Source organism: Mastomys coucha, unplaced genomic scaffold (assembly GCF_008632895.1).
Source record: "Mastomys coucha isolate ucsf_1 unplaced genomic scaffold, UCSF_Mcou_1 pScaffold21, whole genome shotgun sequence".
NCBI classification, from domain to species: Eukaryota; Metazoa; Chordata; class Mammalia; order Rodentia; family Muridae; genus Mastomys; species Mastomys coucha.
Genome location: NW_022196904.1, coordinates 91,857,890 through 91,872,251, shown reverse-complemented (window position 1 = coordinate 91,872,251; position 14,362 = coordinate 91,857,890). Strand labels below are relative to the sequence as shown.

The following is a 14,362-nucleotide window of genomic DNA, read 5'->3' as shown; positions in this document are numbered from 1 at the left end:
TACAAATTTCATCCAAAAATATTTCTGCAATATTGCCTGGTAAGTGCTCATCGTACTCTTTCAGACCAAGCCTCAGAAGTTTTTGGCATGAAAGAGTATCAGTTTGATTGATATGTTTTAATACATTTATTTTATCATGATTTTACTAGACATAAAATTTTTCTTAGAACAATACATATGAGAATTCACATTCTAGACTTTCCAAGGAATACATCAACACATTTATTTTAATTGAAGAGGAAGAAATCTAAAACTACACTGCTAAGTATTACTTTGAATCAATACATAAAATGCTGGAAATGATTAATCTATATAAGAAAGAAAAACAGTAGAAATTTGTTTTGTTTCTGAATTTCACAGCAATGTTTACATCTGTGTGTTAGATAGTAAGCATACCACATAATTTCAACTGATACTCTAGGTTAAGGAAGAGGGTCTCAATTCAGTATGTATACCTAAAATGGATAACATTATAGCTATATTCAACTGTGATTTCAAAATTAAGCAAAATGATTTATGTAAAAGGAATACAAATAGTCCTGCCCTGCATACTACACACATACACATGCACACACACACGCTTGCACATGCGTGCACACACACACACACACACACACACACACACACACACACACACCTCAGCCATTAGAAATGTGTTAATCATTAGGAAGACTGAAAATTTAAATCTGGCTGTTTCATTTTGGAAAATTACTCATTTCTTCTATTCTATCATTTCTACTAATGTTAAGGTAACACAGTATACTAATTTTAATTTTATTGTAATGAAACAAATTACCATCCAGTTGGCCCATAGCAATCAGCAAGCAAATTTGTATGCAATAAACAATAAGGATAGTCTCTGTACTAATGGTTTTCTGTGGATGTCAAACTAAAAACCTATAGCCCCAGCTCAGTCAGTTAAGGATCGCCCCTTCCTGGTTTAATTTGAAAATGAGATCTTTCCCACGAGCTCATGTGTCCAAGGCCTTTTCTCCAGTTAGTAGTAATACTTTACATGCAAAACATGGCTGGCTAAGTCAGTCACTGGGATCCTGTCCCTGCAGTTAGTGTCCTTCTTAGTCCCTTTCTGTCTTCTCCCTTTCTACTTTCTGTTCACCAGTTGGTAAGATGCTATTCTCCACCAAGTGCTCCTGCCATATTTCAGCCTCACTCAAGGTCCTCAGCAATGGGACCTTCTGCGTAAGAACCAAGTAAATCCTCCCTCTCTTAAAGATTTTTTCTTTATAAATTTGACACTGTGATTGAACAGTAATGAGCACACAGATTCTTGAAGTGTTAGCCTACATTTTAAAATATATTTTCTAATGTTCTATTGATAGCTAGCCCACTCTACTAAAGATTATTTTCTTATCATATCCACTAGTGACCACAAAGAGCTAGCTTGTCCATTATTTCTTTCTCATTCTTCCCTTAGGATAACAGATAAAATGAATGAGTCAGCCAGGTCCTATCTCCATCCCAAGATCAGTTGAGATTTGTCAACAAGGCATTGTAGCAACCAATTTGCCCAGGACTGAGGAAATTTTTATAAAATTGTTTTTCTTAATTATATGGCTAACAGTAAGTGAAGGCTTAGAGACTGGACAGTAGGGACACTGTTGGATTAGAACCTATTATGACTTTAACTTTCTAAGAGAAAAACTATCCTTCAAGGATGTAATTCCACAATTGTTTTTATTTGTTATATATATATTTGCTTTATAATTTGTATATCTTTGTGAACCGGGTGCTTTTGTTCATAAGTGTATATACAGTTTAAAAGCATAAACATATGAATGAATTAATGGTCACAATTTGCCCTCCGAGTCAGTGACTCTTCTATTTTATTCTTATTCTTTAATCAAAAACACAAAACATCAAAATAAATAGAGTTTTATACAAAATGAGAAATGTCTGAGGTGTGTAAAGTATACATGAGGCCTTGATCTCACACCTTGTATACATGTATTAAAGTATCGCATTGTGCTCCACAGCTTTTACACTTATCATCTATCACACTCTATTGCTGAAGACACCACACATCTGAGTCATGAAACATAGAGAAATCAATGAGTGCTGATCTTAAAACCTTATTCCTCCTGGCTAGCTTCCATTGAACTAGAAGATGCTGGGCACAATCTACTCTTCTGTGTACTTTATAAGCAACAATGATACGTTGACAAGCTATGCCCACTAGTGCAATAGTGGTTCAATGTTACGGGGGGGGGGGGGGGGTAAATGACTGCTTTCTGATCATGTGTAAGGTCCTCTCCACTACATAGAACTCATGCCTGACAGCATTACTTGGGCCAAGAACCTGTGGCTAGATATGCTATAGGTCCTAGGGGAGAACCCAAACTTATTCTGCTAGTGGGCATAGTATTAAAATGACTGCTAATTATTATCACTATACTTATAGGTTAGGGCATCCATCAACTCTTGCATTAGACTGAAATTAAAAGAAACCCAAAAATTTTCAACATTCAAAGAATAAGAGATTACAGAGTACTAAGTCATAAATGGGACATCTCGATAGCATCCTTTCCCACAAGACTCTAAGATCATCACAGAGGTGTGGCAGTATTGTCGAGCCAGAGGTGATGATGGATAACTACAGGGAAACAGATGTTTTTCATAGACCCAACAATACCCATAAGAACTCACAGTGAGTCTGACAGAATGCAGAAGAAACAACACGTCACTATGGAGAACAAACTGTGTATGAATACTTCAGTTTCCTTTGTTTATCATTCAGGACTCTGGGGGACTGCTGTTTATTTGAGTTATTATCTTAAAACCTTTTGGGATTTAATGGGGATACCTTACATTTTTAAATATGTTGCTTGTTCTTTGCCAATTTCCCCAGAGAAATTCACATCTTGCATATAATCCCACAGTTCAGTTCAAACTAACTAAAAAGTCCGTAGGTCCCAGCATGATAGTCTGTTCTTTCCCTGCTAGCAAAGACATAGAAATTTCCTGTTTCCACAAGGTTCTGGTAAGATCGATAACAATCCTCACTGTGTTGTCTTTGTATATGTTTATTACCTACACATAACTATTCAAATTGGTTTATAGAAAACTCAGGTACTCATTTATTACACCCTATCTTGTCATCCAAATAATAGCAGTTTGTAACTGTGTATTGCAATAATTCCTCTCAGATAGAATTGAAACTCATGAAATTTAAGATTTGACAAAACATGAAACTAGCATAAAAATGGTTAATTAAAAACACATTAGAAGATGTTTATTAGCATAAAGGAAATTCCTGCTAAGTTTGACTGAAAACCTTAACAGGCTATGGAATATTCCTACTATTTAATTTTTAACTAAGTGTCAATAAAAATGTTTCACCTCATCTTTCTGAGATCTAATTACTCTCCTGTGCTAAGCTCAATCACCTGATGCTTTCAAACATTTCTATATCAACTAAATCTTCTCATTCATTATCTAAAACTAATAAGTACTACTATATCTATAATCACAGTTTATAAATTTGTATATTTATCTAAATTCTTCCCATTTCAAAACACCCCCATACTCCTACAGCCTACAATAGTCACACTCTATCTCTGTCCTTGCCTTATCTGCCAAGATTCTGGAAATGAAACAAACTATAGCACCACCACAATTTCTCCCTCCATTCCCTAATCCACCCCCCACTGATTGTCAGTTCCAGTGTCATCGAGGGCACCTGCCTTTCCCAGGCTCAACCACTCTGAACTGATTGTCAGTTCCAGTGTCATCGAGGGCACCTGCCTTTCCCAGGCTCAACCACTCCGAACTCCTTTTGAATGTTTCAAAGTTTGCTAGAGTTGGCTGCTCAAGCAGTTCAGCACTGTTATCAGCATACGCACAGGAGGATACCAGGGTATCTCCTCTCTCATGGTTCTCACAAACCACTCGTATTCTCCTAAATTTCTGTCATCATTATTTTCTTTTAATCACCCACTGTCCTTGGCTGTTCACCCATTCTGTGAGGTTAAAAAGAGTATTCCAGTATTCCTAGAAATCTACGTCTAGAGACTCCTACCTAAAGGTCCATTCCAAATGCATGGCCATCTTTAAGTAGGCTTCTCTTGCTCACTTTAAACCAGACATATTAAAAATAAATTTGTGCTTGTTTTGCTGTGTTCTAGTGACTTTCACACATTGAAACATTCCCCTTTTTTGCATTCCTAGAAATGACTATTTATTCACATAATCTGGTAAAACTTAAAAATCTATGAATAAGCCGGGAAGTGGTGGTGCCTACCTTTAATCCCAGCACTTGGGAGACAGAGGCAGGGGTATTTCTGAGTGCAAGGTATGAATAAAAAAATAAATATATAAATGTGTATTTATGTGAATATATCTACTTGGTTTAACAGTAAATAAATTTTCTATTCTAAATGTCTCTAATTATAATTGCTAGAGTAATAAGTTATAGTTCTCTAGGCAACAGAATTTATTTCCTAGAGTATTTTTTCTAATCAGAAAATTGTCTAAATACTTTTTATAACAGTACAATTTGTTACTTCTTAGGATATGTGAAGGCAAACACTACAAATGCAGGACCACACAGAATTCCTAAGTAACTTCACATCGAAATCACCAACCTTCTTACTGACTGGCATTCCTGGTTTAGAGTCTGCTCATGCCTGGATCTCCATCCCTTTCTGTTGTCTTTATGCCACCGCCCTCTCTGGCAATAGCATGATCCTCTTTATCATTGTGACCCAGCATAGCCTGCATGAACCTATGTACTATTTCCTCTCCATGCTCTCTGCCACTGACCTGGGTTTGACTTTTTCTACAATGTCAACCACCTTGAGAATCCTGTGGTTTCATGCAAATGAAATCAGCTTAGATTTTTGCATTGTTCAGATGTTTTTTCTCCATGGATTCACATTTATAGAATCTGGGGTGCTAGTCGCTATGGCTTTTGATCGCTATGTAGCGATCTGCAACCCTCTTAGGTATACCACGATTCTTACTAATTCTAGAATCATTCAGATGGGTTTCCTAGTGATAATGCGCACTCTACTACTAATAGTTCCACTACTTCTACTTCTTAAACCTGTCTCTTTCTGTAAAAGGAATACCCTCTCCCATTCCTACTGTTATCATCCAGATGTGATTAAGTTAGCATGTTCAGACACTCGGGCCAATAGCATCTGTGGACTAGTTGATCTCATTCTGACCACAGGGGTAGATACTCCATGCATTGTCTTATCTTACATACTGATCATTCGCTCTGTCCTCACTATTGCCTCCTCTGAAGAACGTCACAAGGCCTTCAGCACTTGTGTGTCCCACATTGGAGCAGTTGCTGTTTTCTACATCCCGATGTTTAGCCTGTCTCTGGTGCATCGCTATGGTCGGACAGCGCCCAAAGTAGTCCATGCAATGATGGCCAATGTTTACCTTCTTTTACCCCCTGTGCTCAACCCCATCATTTACAGTGTGAAAACAAAGCAAATCAGAAAGGCTATTCTTAGTTTGCTCTTTGCAAAATGAACATAGGGTACTCTCAACTTTTGAAAATCCTAGTGTGATTTTCAAGCATGATTGGAGATTACCCATTCAACGTGGGAGTTGTCAAGTTTTTAATTTATTTAGCAAGGTTTAACGAATATTAAGGCGTTTTCTGTTTAAAATATGCTATGATATGCTTTGTGTGAGTTTTATAGTCTAATCAGGGAAATGTAAATAGTAATTATGAAGAAATAAAACTATTGCTCAAAGTAACTGACATTTCCTAATTGTTTTCTGCTAGATTTTCTCAAATAACTGACAAAGCGCATTCTGCCTACCCTTCAGAACAGCACAACAAACTGTGTGACTATTTACAATTAAAATATACACTGTTGATTAAATGAAGTTCTGGAGGCATGCAGGCCACACATCTAACACAGATCAGAGCTGATATTTTGATGCATGATTCCCACAGCCTAGACACCACGCTCTGTGTTACACACTCTAACACACATCTAACACGGATCAGAGCTGATAGTTTGATGTATGATTCCCACAGCCTAGACACCACGCTCTGTGTTAACACACTCTGCTAAATGTTCCCGGCGGGGGATAATCTATGACAAGAAGTAAAGTGTGCATCACCATAAATCCATGTCTCAGCTTCAAATGTCTCATAGCTTTTTCAAAACTATTTAGCTTATTGTTTTCACAGACAATATAGGATATAAATGATAAGAATAAAGTGTTCAGACAAGCAATAGTCAAAAGAAAGCTTTGGGAATTCAGGATATTTATTTATTTGATAAATGAAGTGGAACTCTGGGTCAAGAAGAGACCATCAAGTAAAGTGCAAGCAATCTTAGAGCAGAGGTTCTTGATTTGCTTCTTAACAGTTCATTAAAAATTATTATAATAGTTTACATAATGAACAATGGTTTATTAAGAATTTAATACACAGTAGTTAAGAGCACTGACTGTTCTTCCAAAGGTCCTGAGTTCAAATCCCAACAACCACATGGGGGCTCACAACCATCCGTAATGAGATCTGACACCCTCTTCTGGTGTGTCTGAAGACAGTTACAGTATGCTTACATATAATAATACATAAACCTTTGGGGATGGAGAGATGGCTCAGTGGTTAAGAGCACTGACTGCTCTTCCAGAGGTCCTAAGTTCAATTCCCAGCAACCACATGGTTGCTCACAACCATCTGTAATGAGATCTGATGCCCTCTTCTGGCATGTCTAAGGACAGCTACAGTGTACTCACATACATTAAATAAATAAATAAATCTTTTAAAAAAAAGAATTTAATACAATACATGTTACTGTCATCAAACTGAAGCAAAATCAACATGTTCATATTACTATGTTTTTTCCTTTGCATGTAGTAATATAAATTAAAGGATTAATAAATATGCACCTTTCTGTTCAATAAACATAAATATGGCCAAAAATTAAAATAATACATTTAATGATATTATGGCTGATAACTCAACAGTGATACTCTACCCAGTTTTCCTTGCAATCTGACATTTAAGAGTTTTCAAGGACACATCAAAAAGATATTGTGGACATAATTCTATAGAAGAATGTAAGTATGCTGTGTATATTATTCATGAGAGAATATAAATTTTAAAATCATAGGCCTTATTTGAAATAGGCCTTGAGATAAAGAAAACAAATTCTTCTGAACTTAGTGGAGTAAAACTTTTTCTTTAATGATTTTATTTATTTACATTCTAGTTGTTGCCCCCTCCCAGTCTTCCCTCCCACAGTTCCTCATCCCATTCCTCCTCCCCGCTTGCCTCTGAGAGGGTGCTACTCCCACCAGATCTCCCATTTCCCTGGGACCTCAAGTCTCTCTAGGATTAGGCTCATCTTCTCCCATTGAGGCCAGACCAGGCAGTCCTCTGCTGTACATGTTCTGAGGACCTTGGACCAGCCCTTATATGCTGTCTGATTGGTGTCTCAGTCTCTGGGAGCTCCCTGGGGTATGAGTTAGTTGAGACTGCTGGTCTTCCTTTGGGGTCACCTTCCTCTTCTGCTTCTTCAATCCCTCCCCTAGCCATAGAATTTCCTGGCTTCAATTCAATGGTTGGGTGTAAGTATCTGCATCTGTCTCAGTCAACTGCTGGTAGGGCCTCTCATAGGACAGCCAAGCTAGGCTCCTGTCTATAACATCATAACATTAGTGATAATGTCAGGCTTTAGTGCCCCTTGCATGAGATGGATCCCAAGTTGGGCCCGTTGTTGGAATCCCTTTCCTTCAATCTCTTCTCCATTTTCGTCCCTGTAGTTCTTTTAGACAGAAATAATACTGGGTCAGAAATTTTGGCTATGGGTGGGTAATTCCACCCCTCCAAGGACACAGGGAAGACTCTGCCCAAATACCCACACCAGCTGGGGCACCCATAGAGCCCAGCTGACTTGGGACGTACCTGCCCTACCAAGCTCCATCAACTGTTTTTTAAATGCTCACTATTATTTTTTTATGTCATGCACTGTTCTAAAATTGTAGCCACACAAAAAGTGAAAAATTTTGCTCTTATGAAACCCACAAAAGATAAGTCAAAGATGTTAGAGGAGGAGCTGGTTAATGCAGTACAGCAGAAACTGGCTGTTACATTAGGCTATCCACATAGAAAAATGAAAATAAATCCACTGATTCTGATAATAATAAACTCAAAATGTATAAAAAAATAAAAATCTGAAATGTTGAAACTGGTAGGAGAAAATAGAGAGAAACATATCAATATAGAGGCATAAACTGTTCTGAAAAAGACTCCACTGGTATAGGAATTATTCCTAGATATTAAAAAACATGATCACATGAAGTTAAAAAGCTTCTACACAGCAAACTAAATGATTGCCAGTGTTGAGACAGCAAAAATATTACAAACTACACAACACATAGTGATTGACAAGCAGAATATATGAAGAAGTGCAAATAGTAAGCTTTCCTCCAAAATCATAATGAGCTAATGAGTTAAACAAATCAGACACCTCCCAAATTAGCACAAATGTCACATTAATGTCTGACAGTGTTCTGTATCCTTAGCCATCAGATAAACACAAATGAAAACTGCCTTCAGGTTCAAGAAGCAGTCAAATACTAGCTAGAATCTCAAATTGAGGCCAGGCCACAAGAGGGAGCCCATTCCTGATACTGTCTGGATGGCCAGAAAGGAGAGGAAGGACAGCCCTGAGATGCAGGATAGAACCAAGCATAACTGGCAAAGAAAAAAACATCAACGATATTCTGCCACATGCAAGGACTGCTGCTTAGCCTAATTATCATAAGAGAGACATCATCCAGGAAGTGATGGGAACAGATTCACAAACCCACAGCCAAACATTAGGGGCTGTGCAGGGGAACCACAAAAAAAAGAGGGTGCAGGAGGATTGTGGGACCCAGAAGGGTTGAAGACACCTGGAGAATATGACCCACAAAATAGTTCAACTAAGTTGGACTCATAGAGGCTCACAGAAACTGAAGTGACAAACATGGACCCTGTACTGGTCTGAGTTAGGTTTTCTGTGTATAAATCACAGTTGTGTACCTTGAGGTTCTTCTGAGACTCCTAACAGCAGAACTGAATGGTGTCTCTCATGCTTTTGCCTGCTCCTTTTATCTCCGACTGGGTTGTCGGTTGCCAGCTCCAGCCTTGATATGAGAGTTTGTGACTAGTCTTATTGCAACTTGTTAAGCCATGTTCAGTTGATATCTTCAGGAGGCCTGCTCTTATTTATTTATTTATTTATTTATTTATTTATTTATTTAGTAGAAAGTGGAGGAGGAGTTGATCTATGGGTAAAAGCAGAGGGACACAGGAAAGAAAGGGCAGAGAGGAAACTAGGGCACAGATGTAATGTATGAGAGAATTTTTTAAAGGAATATCTGGAAAGGAAACTTTATGCAATACTGGGGCAAATGCAACATGTTATAGCTACTGTGGAAATCAACAAGGATGTTCCTCAAAGAACAATGATTGTCAGTATCATAGGATCCAGCTATGTCATCTTGCCTACAACCATTGAAAACTCTTATTTAACATACTACGGACATATTTACAAGGCCATATTTATTGCTGCACTATTCGCTATAGCTAAAAATTGGCACAAGCTTAGATGTTCATTAGCAAATTAATTGATAAAGAATGCATTGTATATATGCATAGTAGAATTTTATTCAGCTATTAAAAAAAAAAATGAGACCGTTGCAGGAAAATCAAGGGTCCTGGAGATCATTGTTTTAAATAAGTCATATTCAGAAATATAAATAACGTTTTCTCTGCAAATTAATTGATAAAGAATGCAATGTATATATGCATAGTAGAATTTTATTCAGCTATTAAAAAAATTAGACCGTTGCAGGAAAATCAAGGGTCCTGGAGATCATTGTTTTAAATAAGTCATATTCAGAAATATAAATAACATGTTTTCTCTCATAGGCAGAACTTAGATTTAAATTCATGTATGGGGGAGGATCATGAAAGAAGAAAAATGACCATGAAAGGAGAGAACAAGAACTTCATGGGTTGAAGAAGGCTAGAAGTATAAGACAATTATTACTCAAGCCTAAGGGTTCAAAAGCAACAGGATACTAATTCCAAGTAACAATGAAAGAATAGGGAAGAGTCCAATGAAAGAATAGGGAACTTGCACATCTTTTGTTATTGCAGCAGCTGACTTGGATGCAAGGGTCCCAGTCAGACCCATAAGCCACAGCAAACAAAGAGAAATGGATTCCAATTCTCCAGGCTTTACTTAATTTCCAATGTATACATTCTATGTGTCTACAAGGCTTATCATCTTCCTTCTTTAAACAATCAGAGCCCCAGCTAACATGTATTCAAAATGATAAGAAAGATTCTTCGTCATCTTGTTTGTGTTCAACCTATTGTTTCTGAATCAGTTATCCAAAGACTGGCAATGGCCTTTCTAGCGGCACTGTATTTGTGAACTTTCCCTGGTGTTTAACCTTTGTTTTGTTTTCTACCACTTGAATATAATGCTTAAGGTTTCCATAGGAAAGTTGTCTGTCTCGCCTATGTCTGACCCCATCTTTGCTCATCCTTAATTCCTGGAATCCAGTAATATGCATCATTTTTTATATTCTGCCTTACACAGGCTCATACACGGGCCCACTTGCACTCACGCACGGGCCCACTTAAAATCGTGCATGGGCCCTCGCACACTCACACACACCTGCTATTCTTCCATCCTATTTTTACTTTAGATTCATACAAAAACTAATATCAAATGAGGCTAATATGAGTGTTTTTTCACTACTATGCTACAAAATGGGAGTGAAAACATTTGATAGGTTTACTTAATTAAAATAAATGCTTTCATTTAAAAAAAAAGTAGATTAAGGCCAGAAATATAATAGATGCTCAGAGGCAATTTTAATTATCTCAGAAAGTAATGAGAAATTATGAAGGATTTGGGTTTTCTTGTTTTGGTTCTTCCTGATTATTCCTGAGTTTGTTACCTCAAAGGGAATGGGAAAATGATGGAATTAATTTCAATTTTTAAAAAAACAGATTATATATAAAATCTCATGCAAGATTTTATGAGTGTTTACTTCTTTATGTTTGCTCTAAAAAAAATTTAATGCAAAGAAACGAATGATATCACAAATGAGTATTTGATGTAAAGTGCACAAATGCCCCATGTGGCAGGTTGAGCTAAATCTTCACTGCACTACCTTTTTCTTTCCCTTTGGTGACATTTCCAAATTAAGAAAGTACTGTTAAAATATGTACCATGATATTCTCTTAGTGAGCTGTCATCTAACTTTATCAGGCTTGTGATGAGTTGTAGAGATGCCTGGGAATTCATATGGGGAAAGCCACATACATGGTACCTTCATCATGCCAAAAGAGCTGATACTCAATTCTGTCTACATCAGCTATCTCAAAAAGTAAGTGCAGCTATTTGACTGTTTGTATAATATCTCTAAGTTTATGTGTGTCCATTTCTCTTATTGCTGATAGTTTATGTGAAAACAAAGTAACCTCTTTCAGTGACATCTGGTAAGACAGCAGGCAGGCATAGGGGAGATGTAGGGTGAAGAAGCAAAACCATAGGCAATTGTAGAAAGTTGAGAAAAGACCAATTCCATTTTTTTCTGAGCTTTGGGGAATAGAGGAAAGGTGGATATTATTCCATGGATAAACATGGAATAAGTTTGTAAATATCAAACCACACAGCAGCTTTCTAGAAATTTTAAACTAAAGTGAACATTAAATTATCCCCTCATAATCCAGCCAGGAAGATTAATTCTGTTCTTGTTCATGCAGGCATGGAGAGACATGGTAAGGATAGTATCCACAAAGAAAGGAAAGAGAGAGAGAGAGAGATAAAAAGAGAGAGAGAGAAAGAGAAAGAGAGAGAAAGAGAGAGAGAGAAAGAGAAAGAGAGAGAAATAGAAATAAAAAAGAAAATGAAAGAAAAAATTCAGGATTATGGTAAGAGGATTAAAGCTCACTAACATCAAACACAAAATTTATGGAAACACATACTTCAGTATCATGATAACTACTATTACAATAAGCATTCAAACCTTTTCTTTCATAGTTAATTAGATATTACAATTTAAAGACTGGAGTCATTCCAAACTATAATAGAGCCTAGGGCAAAAGGAAATGTGTATGTTTCTAGCTTCAAGGAAGCAAAAAGGTCAATAACATTTGAATTTTGCTTCTTTGTTAATCTATTTTTAACTAATAGGATTACCATAAGTGACTGATATTTTCCCTTCACTGACTCATGACTTAAAAGACCCAAAAGATGCCCACCATACCACCAGGATACACGTTCCATTATGTTCATAGCAGCCTTTTGCAATGACCAGAAGCTGGACACAACCAAGATGTCCTTCAACCAAAGAATGGATACAGAAAACATGGTTTATTTGCACAATAAAATACTAATCATGATGAGGCTTGATGCCCCGAGGAAGGGGAATGCTGACAAGGGGTATGAGGTGGTAGTTGGTGGGTGGGTTGGGGTACATGAGTAGGTGGAGGGGCACCCTCACAGAAGCAAAGTGGGGGATGGGAAGAAGAACTCAGGGAAGGGGAACCAGGAAGGGGACAACATTTGAAATGTAAATAAATAAAATAATTTAGTTTTCAAAAAGGTAAATGGTATGTACTCACTAATAAGTGGATATTAGCCAAAAAAAAGTACTGTTCCTCATGGTAGCATGAAATGAATCAATTCTCACAATAGTATAGTACATAGACAGTCTGATAGAAATAGGGTCTTAAACTCTTGTGTAGTTCAGAACAGTTACTCAAGGTCATTAGCTGTCTTTAAGTCAAAGCCAAAAATGAGGGGAGTCCTCTGCAGTCCCAGAATGGGCTTCATGTACTTTCCAAACCATCACCATTTTCTAGAGGTATTTCATGGAAAAACGGTCACCTTGGCATATGATGATGATCTGCGACCATTAGAATCCATAACCTGACAGCTGAGGGAAACGTTTTAAGTGTCAAGTGTATCAAATCTAGAGGAATCTAAAAAGGTGAACCAAAGCCTCTTAGGAGACAGCTATATCAGACTGGCTTGTCCTTCCTTCAGTCTCTGCTCCATAGTTAGTTTCTCCAACTCCTTCCATGGATATTTTGTTCCCCCTTTTAAGAAGCAATGAAATGTCCACATTTTGGTATTCCTTTTTCTTGAGTTTCTTGTGGTTTGTGGGTTGTTCTTCCTATATTCTGAACTTCTGGGTTAATATCCACTTATCAGAGTGCATACCATGTGTGTTCTTTTGTGATTGTGTTACCTCACTCAAAATGATATTCTCCAGATCCAACCATTTCCCTATGAATTTCATAAATTCATTGTTTTTAAGAGCTGAGTAGTACTCCATTCTATCTATGTACCACAATTCCTGTATCCATTCCTCTGTTGAGGGACATCTGGGCTGTTTCCAGTTTCTGGCTATTATAAATAAGGCTGCTATGAACATGGTGGAGCATGTGTCCTTATTACATGTTGGAGCATCTTCTGAGTATATGCCCAGGAGTGGTATAGCTGGGTCCTCTGGTAGAACTATGCCCAATTTCCAGAGGAACCACCATACTGATTTCCAGAGTGGTTGTACCAGCTTGCAATTCCACCAGCAATGAAGTAGTGTTCCTTTATCTCCACAACCTCTCCAGCATCTGCTGTCACCTGAGTTTTTTATCCCAGCCAATCTGACTGGTGTGAGTGGAATCTCAGAGTTGTTTTGATTTGCATTTCCCTGATGACTAAGGATGTTGAACATTTCTTTAGGTGCTTCTCAGCCATTCAGTATTCATCAGTTGAGAATTCTTTGTTTAGCTCTGTACCCCATTTTTAATAGGGTTATTTGGTTCTCTGGAGTATAACTTCTTGAGTTCTTAGCATACATTGGATATTAGCTCTCTATCAGGTATAGGATTGATAAAGATTTTTTCCCAATTTGTTGGTTGCTGTTTTGTCCTGTTGACAGTGTCTTTTGCCTTACAGAAGCTTTACAATTTTATAAGGTCCCATTTGTCAATTCTTGATCTTAGAGCATAAGCCAGTGGTGTTCTCTTTAGGAAAATTTCCCCTGTGCCTATTTGCTCTAGGCTCTTCCCCACTTTCTTTTCTATTAATTTCAATGTATCTGGTTTAATGTGGAGGTCCTTGGTCCACTTGGACTTGAGCTTTGTACAAGGAGATAGGAATGGATCGATTTGCATTTTTCTACATGCTAACTGCCAATTGAGCCAGCACCATCTGTTGAAGATGCTGTCTTTTTTCCACTGTATGGTTTTAGCACCTTTGTCAAAGATCAAGTGACCATAGGTGTGGGTTCATTTCTGGGTCTTCAATTCTGTCCCATTGATCTACCTGCCTGTCACTGTACCAATACC

The 14,362-nt window shown here is 37.5% G+C and overlaps 1 protein-coding gene across 1 annotated transcript; it reads left to right on the top strand.

Moving 5' to 3' along the window:
- Positions 1-4,551: 4,551 nt before the first annotated feature.
- LOC116100681 (olfactory receptor 51F1-like) lies at positions 4,552-5,502 on the top strand. Its single transcript, XM_031384413.1, has one exon. The coding sequence runs from the start codon at positions 4,552-4,554 to the stop codon at positions 5,500-5,502; it is 951 nt and encodes a 316-aa protein (XP_031240273.1).
- Positions 5,503-14,362: the final 8,860 nt, after the last annotated feature.

Excerpts from the sequence above, each read along its gene's own strand:
- LOC116100681 (XM_031384413.1), top strand. The coding sequence starts at position 4,552 with ATGCAGGACCACACAGAATTCCTAAGTAACTTCACATCGAAATCACCA.